Source organism: Hypomesus transpacificus, unplaced genomic scaffold (genome assembly GCF_021917145.1).
Source record: "Hypomesus transpacificus isolate Combined female unplaced genomic scaffold, fHypTra1 scaffold_31, whole genome shotgun sequence".
NCBI classification, from domain to species: Eukaryota; Metazoa; Chordata; class Actinopteri; order Osmeriformes; family Osmeridae; genus Hypomesus; species Hypomesus transpacificus.
The window spans coordinates 778611-786769 of record NW_025813837.1 but is presented as its reverse complement, the minus strand read 5'-3'; the positions used below and the strand labels follow the sequence as shown (position 1 = coordinate 786769).

The following is an 8159-nucleotide window of genomic DNA, read 5'->3' as shown; positions in this document are numbered from 1 at the left end:
TGTGTATGCGCGTTTGTGTGCTTTTGTGGGTGTTTGCGTGTGTGTTTCAGTATCTGTGGGTCTGCGTGCATGCTTGTTTGTGAGCGTTTGGGTGCACGTCTGCGTGGGTGTTTGTGTGTGTGTGTGAAGGTGTGTGTGTGTGTGTGAGGGAGAGAGAGAGAGAGAGAGAGAGAGAGAGAGAGAGAGAGAGAGAGAGAGAGAGAGAGAGAGAGAGAGAGAGAGAGAGGAGGGATGGATGGAAGGAAGGACACGAACAGCCACCAAGTTCCCTTTTCCCTCTAATCCAGCGACCCACAACAGGAACAATACCATGCTGGAAACCCAAGACACCGGCAATTTCACTCGCTTTCAATTATTCAACACAGTTATGACTGCCTTTAGACAGTGGTGAGTGGTGTGTGTGTTGACCACAGAGGAGTGAAGGGCATGTTCTTCCCAGTCCTTTGTCTGGTAGCTTGTTCTGTTGATGAAGACCTGTACAGAATAATGAACCGAGAACAAAGAAAAGATAACTAGTGGGCCAGAGTGTAGGCTTGCAAATTCTGGACTGAACTGAACATCTGGAAACATTTGTTAAATTAAACCAGAGTAGAGAAGAAAGTTGCATAGGATATAGCAAAACGGCAGCCTCACTTGTGTGTGCATACTTCCACACACAGGTGTGTGTGTTTGTGTGTGTTTGTGTGTGTTAAAAAAAAGGATACCAATTGTCTTTCCAGGATGGGCACCAGATGGAGCCCAAGGATCAGCTAAATAATTAGCTATTTCATATTACAGATTCATGTTTTTTGGGGCAAGGATTTTGATTCTATAATACTGAATCGCATTCTATGTAGGTCTGTGTCCAGATAAAGGATAGAGAGAAGAAAGAAAGAAGAAAAAAGTAAAAGTTAGCTTTTTTTCTCAAAGCTAGAGTGCACAAGAATGACCCTTACATTTGCATTCCTTCTGTCGACTGGTATAATTCTTCCATAGCCCCCAAATCCAGAAGTAGGTTTTGATTTTAGAGAGGAGACCCATGAAAGTAAATAGACACCAAAGGAATAACCAAGCATTCATCTGTTTTGCTCCTACAGACTCCCTGTCTCTGAAAGACCTGCTCAACCTCAGACTTGATTTCAATTAGGAGACGCTTCGAATAACCATGAGGCTCCAACGCTCTGAACAGCGTCTGAGTGGGTTACAGGGTTAGGGTTTTCCCTAATCCTAATTAGCAGACGTTATCCTATTAGAGGTTAGCGTTACTGCCACTGCTGTGTCTAATGAAGACAGAACAGAGTCACATCCGGACGGGTGAGGAGACATCGAAAAACATCCGCTAGTTTAATAGAATCATCATGGCTGAGCTGCTTTGAGATTAATTTATGCTAAAGAGAAGATCAAATGCTTGAGGAGAGAAGGTGGGTAGGAAAGAAGACCGTTGCGGGGATTATCCCGTTCGATGAACATCGGACAGGAAAAGAAAGGGAAAATATAGCTGCAAGCAGCAACGGCCGATTCCTCCTCACAAGGGCAACATTTTGTCAAATTGACATGCTAGAGGGTTGGACTTAAATGCTGACGAAGGAACCGTAAAAGTCCATTTCAACCTGCAGAATTCGGAATCTCTGCATGTAGGCTACTAGGTTTTAAAACTCTAGCCCCAGGGTCACAGATGCTACACTCGAACAAACTGAGCCACGGACACTACATGTTTGTGTGAGTGCACTAAGTGACGGACGTGAATGGGACTTAATACAGTGTCCAACGCAGTCTCACACTATTGATCAAAATACAACTTGTCAACACATGATGCAAGAAGATGGCTAGATGTAGCATAATCTTATCTGCAAAACACCATAGCGCTTTTGTGTAGTATTTACCTCAGAGTGAAACATTATGACTATAGGTAGCTTAATGTAGGCCCTACTTCTTGCTTTGCAGTGGCTTACAGTCTCGCTTAACAGTGTTATGATTGTCTCAAATAAACTCTGTGAATAATTGCCATTATTTGACAACTTGAGGATCTACCAGACAACCAGAAACTGGTCTTTCTGTCAGAACCCCAAAAATGAAAAATTACTAGATTTGACAAGATTTTAACCTTTGACCCTTCACTTACCAACACAACACTTTATCTCCTTAAGTGTGCTATTCACAATGCTGTGATTTGCAGTGTTCAGTTGTTGCATGAAAAATAATACGTTTCTCCTATTGTCAGATGGTTTGGTTTGAGTTGGTGCAAACCAAACCCATCTCTGCTTCCTGCTGTGTGGTACGAATCAAAACCACCTCTGCTTCCTGCTTCAAACTTAAGGTGCATTTCATCTTGTTTGTTTGTGAGGATGGTGTGTACATACATGAATATACAGCCAAGTGGGCTGTATGTCTGAAGATAGGAGGACACATTTTGCCATGCAGATCAAATTCATTTTTCAAAAATCCAAGAAGCAAGGGATTTAAAACACAGGTAAATATACTCAAACTACAAGGGCCATGGTCTTCATAGAAACGTATAAATATCAGTACAGTAATAGTCAGTCCTTTTACAGAAACACTATTAATAGTCAGTATTGTCAGAGAAACACTATAAGTCAGTCCTGTTACAGAAACACAAATAAAAGTCAGTCCTGTTACACAAATATGATATTTGACAAAGACAGAACAGGCCACAGGTTGACTCTGGTAAAAACAACAGGTATAAAGTCAACAACAACAGGCATAAAGTAAATAGTTACCAGGAAAACAGCAGTAGTTAGACCGCAACCAACAATAGTAATGAGGTAAACAAAAATTACAAAGGACTAGTGGTTAATCTATACAGGTTTATAGGTGGAGCCTTGAGCTAGGATGGAGCAGCCAGATGAGGGCGGCCATCTTTACTTGACGCTGCAGTACTCCTCGACGCTGTTCTCCCGTGGCGGAGGCATCTCCTGCCGCTCCAGCAGCCGGTACCGGAACGACACGCGGTTCACAAAGCTGCCACTCGACACCAGCCGCACCACAGAGTTGTCACAGCCTATCTTCATCTGGGCTGAGGATGAGGACAGAGACGGAGGGGTGGAGGGGAGAGAGAGAGAGAGAGAGAGAGAGAGAGAGAGAGAGAGAGAGAGAGAGAGAGAGAGAGAGAGAGAGAGAGAGAGAGAGAGAGAGAGAGAGAGAGAGAGAGGGGATGGAGGGAGAGAAAGGGAAGGGGGAGAGAGGAAGGGAGGGAGGGGGAGAGAGAAAGAGAGGGGAGAGAGAGAAATAACAGTCGGAGAGACAAACAGACAAAGAAGAACAAAGCAAGAGAGACGAAACCAACGTTTCTCACACAGTGTGTTGTAGATGGTAGGTTGCTGTGTGTGTGTGGTCAGAGACACTCACCCAGTCCAGAGACAGAGTAGCAGAGGTCAGCCAGGGGGAACATCTTGGAGGTGTCCACTCCGTTCCCCCCCAGCAGCTCCACATAGTCTCCAGTAGCAACGCACCCCATCCTCCCCCGCACCTGCCACAACACACACACAGCGGCTACACACACACTGCAAGGACATGTACACGTACACACTGCTGGCACACACACACAAACTGCAAGGACATGTACGCACACCCTGCTTCTACACACACATACAGACACAAACACTGCTGACACACACACACTTCTGGAACACACACACACCCCTAGGACACATTCCCACTGCTGGGGCACACACACACACACACACACTGCTGGGACACCAGATATATGTGTGTCTCTGTGATGTGTATGTGTGTGCGACAGTGTCTGTGCTGTGTTTGTGTGTTGGAAAAAAAGAGAGAAAGTGTGTGTGTGTGTGTGTGTGTGTCTAACCAGCGGGCTGAGCTGGTTGCTGGCAGCCTGCCCCAGGCTCAGCTCAGTAAGCTGCACCTCCACAGGATAGATGATGGAGAAGCTGCAGTTCCTGCTCTGGTGGGGCAGGACCATGGTGAAGCTGCCCTCGGGACTCTGAGACATGACGTTGCAGGCTGGAAACACACACACCAGTTGGTTCTAACCTCTGACCCTAACCTCTGACCCTAACTTTAAACCTTCAGGTCATTCTAACCTCCACACTGATTCTAATCGTACTCTAAATCCCTTAAAACGCCCCGAAAAAGCATTTGAAGTCATGGAGCACAGCAAAACAGTCCCCCAAGGTCCAGTTTCTACATTTTCACGATACATTGGGTCCCCACAAGGATAGTGAAACGAGACCACACACACACACACCACTTCTGTCTTCTTGAACCACACTCTCTCTCTCCACACACACACAGACGCTCACGGAAGGGGTTGTGTAGCTTCCGGACGTTGAGCGTGAAGCCGCCGTCAGGACTGTGGACGCGGAAGAAGAGCATGGCCACGTTCTGGGAGGAGCGGGTGGCGCCCCCCGCAGGTCCGGAGGTGCAGTAATCAGAGTAGCGCTGCTGGATGGGCAGAGGGTGGTCCTGGCTGCTGGGGAACTTCTCTCCCTTCAGAACCCAGCCGTCAAACACCTGCACAGCAACGCACGTGGAACCCAACTGTAAACACCTGCGCACCAACACAGGTGGAACCCAACTGTAAACACCTGCACAGCAACACAGGTGGAACCCATATGTAAATACCTGCGCACCAACACACGTGGAACCCAACTGTAAACACTGGCACATACATGGATGCAGAGAAACCATGCCCAGACCAACTCAGCTAAACTGAGGCATTGAAGTTGAATTGAGTTGGTATCAAATCGACGACTTTGCAAGCAGCAGTGCGTCCACAGATGTAATCGGATCATGTTGGTGTCTCATCTCCTCTGCCTCTTAAACACACATGCCGAAGGCTGACTTTGATGGCTGCGTTGTACAGTAAGGGTTCAGCGACGGTCTGCAATTCAGAGTGTCTCGGTGTGTGTGTGTGTGGGAGGGGGAGGCGGTGGTGTACACGAGCGTGTGAGCGTGCGTCCACCTTGATGAAGTCTCCGGCGCTGCAGTCGATGTTGGCGTGGGAAAGCTCCACGCTGATGAGCTCCGAGGGCTCGGCGATGAGGAAGACGGCGCAGGCCAGCTGGGGCCGCGACGCCACGAACCTGAACTCCCCCTCGCCGGCCACCATGTCCAGGCATCCTGCGCACAAAAACAAGCGTGCGCACACACACACGACACACATGCACAACAGACCCACACCTTTAGGAGTAGCCTAACCAATAGAACATTCCAGAAACTATAAAGAGCCTGGCAATTGATTCCAACCACATTAAGTACACTTGTCCTCATCTGATTTTATTCTTATTTAATTGATGCCACAATGCGCAAGCACGCAGTGATTTAATTAATAAAGACAATAACTTTTAAAATGATATATTTGTTCTATTGATTCCAGTGCTTCTACTCACGTAAAGGTCGCCGGAACATAAAATCCTCCGTTTCTCGTTTCTTCTCCAAACTAAGAAGAGAGAGTATTCTGTCTGAAGCGTCGTTGTCGTGCTGGTTAATGAAAGATAAAACGGATAAACTAACATTCAAATTCAAACATAGTTTGTAGCCGACAACATATTTCAACTTAAACAGAACGAGCAGCGGAGTTACGTTTGACAGATGAAAATTATATTCATAATAGCGTTTTACTGTAAGACTGCCTTACCTCCACATACCGACTATGCCCTTCGTGGGAAGAGAGGCTGAAGAGAAAGAGGAAAAGCTGTACCCGTGGCGCCAACGACATCTCTCCCAGTAAAGTATGAGACTAAATTCCCGGTAGCATCACCGGCGCCCCTTTTATACCGCGAGCGGACCAGCTGTACCGTCAGAAAACACTAAGCGCGGATGAGACTGTTGTTGTAATCATCATCAACTGCGTGGACTCAATTGATGAATAAAACAAAGTTGTTCACAGGAAATGCTTATATAAGTTAGATCTGATTTAACCATTTGAATTACATCTTCCTGATGTTAGCTTCACATCAATTGATTTTCAAAGGTCATAACTTCACTGTGGTGGGGGAGGAAGATATTTAAAATCAATTACTCACAGTGTTTTCTATGTAGAAAAGGTTATTTATTCATAAAGGACCTTATTTTTTTTCCCAGCCGTTTTAATAAATGTCCTGAAACTACAGCTCAACTTCTCAAACCTCCAAACACAAAACTGAAGACAGTTAATTATGTGAAAACTCTTTCTCTCTTCTCAAAACGGATTCCCACTGAAACAATACACACAACCATCTCATGAATATATTCTAAGAGCATCAATTACAGTTTTTCTCAATGGCTGACCCAATGCTGAGACACAATGACAAAACGTGAAACTCGTGTCAACTCATGCACCTTCTCTTACACCAATTATGCACAAATGCACGCACATTTCTTTGGCAAAGGTAGTTCAAGCATGGCACTCAGGCTGCTACGCTTCACAACATCGGCTGACGCCACTCACACAATCAACTGCAGGTGTGTCAGTTGAAGGCCTGAACTGCTTGATGTGAACGAGGATGAATGATGTGGATGAGGTCCTATGATGTGGATGATGTCCTACCATGTGGATGAGGTGCTATGGTGTGGATGAGGTGCTGTGATGTGGATGATGTCCTATCATGTGGATGAGGTGCTGTGATGTGGATGATGTCCTATGATGTGGATGATGTCCTATGATGTGGATGATGTCCTATCATGTGGATGAGGTGCTGTGATATGGATGATGTCCTATCATGTGGATGATGTCCGATCATGTGGATGAGGTGCTGTGATGTGGATGATGTCCTATCATGTGGATGAGGTGCTGTGATGTGGATGATGTCCTATGATGTGGATGATGTCCTATGATGTGGATGATGTCCTATCATGTGGATGAGGTGCTGTGATGTGGATGATGTCCTATCATGTGGATGAGGTCCTATGATGTGGACGAGGTCCTTAGATGTGGATGCTGTCCTGTCATGTGGATGAAGTGCTGTGATGTGGATGATGTCCTATCATGTGGATGAGGTCCTATGATGTGGACGAGGTCCTTAGATGTGGATGATGTCCTATCATATGGATGAGGTGCTGTGATGTGGATGAGGTATGTGAGGTCCTGCGGTGTGGATGAGGTCCTGAGCACACCAGTGTTCTATTGGTTGTTAGCGATGCTCACTCATGTGATAGCGTTAATTTTGAAAAGACTTCACACTGTTTTGAACTCAGTGATAGTGGAAGAGAAAGAATGTTTGAGTGTGTGTGTGTGTGTGTGTGTGTGAGATGGAAGGAGAGAAAGAAGGAAGGAGTGTGTGTGAGAGAGTGAATTAGTGTGTGTATGTGTGTGTGTGTGAGAGAGAGAGAAAGAGGGAGAGATGGAGTGTGTGTGTATATATAGTGTGTGAGAGGGAGGGAGAGATATGTACAACAAAGCTCCAGAAAATACATAACATTTTGTTAAAGTAATACATTATAAAACTCTTGAATTGTCCTAATGCTCAGAACAGAAGCACTCTTTCTCCCCCTCTCTCGCTCTCTTTCTCTTTCACACACCCAAACACACACACACACGCATACACTCAAACACACACACACACACACAAACCCCTCTTGAAGCACTTGTTGATGTTAATGTCTCTTCAACAGGATCAGGATTGTTTTGTTCACATGGACGACAGGACACCAGGAACACAGACAAGGACCCAGGCAATGAGTCACAACTGTGGGGGCTGTCTGCGCCCTGAGGGGGGGGGGGGAGACGGGGGGGGGGGACACTCAGGACAGGAGAGAGACACTCAGGACAGCAAAGAGACACAGAGGACAGGAGAGAGACACTCAGGGGAGGAGAGAGAGACACTGGAGAGACTCGGGACAGGAGAGAGAGAGACAGGAGGCAGGCAGACAGGCAGACGGGTTCGGAGAGTGGTCTGGTCTGTCAGCCAGCGTTAGGCCCGAGGTGAAGCGAGAGTCCTTATCGTGGCCGTGTTCCAGGTCCAGGACATGTCTAAAGAGCATGGAGGCTACCGCTAATTGCTTGATTAGATGAGACTGCTCTCATGCCTGCTGTGAGGCAGGCAACCTATTCAAGGTGTTTTCCTCTCAGCCGGGAACAGGAGTGGGAGAGAGGATTATCACCAGCCCCGTGATGTGTCTGTTCCTCTCAGCTCTCATTAACAAACACACCATGTCCGTACTTGCAGCAGGGCCGATAAATTATGACACAGCTGATTACAGGACATGGGTCTGGCTCG

At 46.5% G+C, this 8159-nt stretch overlaps 1 protein-coding gene across 1 annotated transcript; it reads right to left on the bottom strand.

The window, feature by feature from the left end:
* Positions 1 to 2338: 2338 nt before the first annotated feature.
* On the bottom strand, positions 2339 to 5742 carry LOC124464010 (corticotropin-releasing factor-binding protein-like). Its single transcript, XM_047015881.1, has 7 exons — positions 5600 to 5742; positions 5352 to 5442; positions 4925 to 5082; positions 4263 to 4473; positions 3809 to 3963; positions 3346 to 3466; positions 2339 to 3013 (listed from the first exon to the last, which is right to left on the bottom strand). Exons 1-7 carry the CDS (start codon positions 5678 to 5680, stop codon positions 2859 to 2861), a joined length of 972 nt encoding a protein of 323 aa, XP_046871837.1. The 5' UTR covers positions 5681 to 5742; the 3' UTR covers positions 2339 to 2858.
* Between the last annotated feature and the right edge of the window lie 2417 nt (positions 5743 to 8159).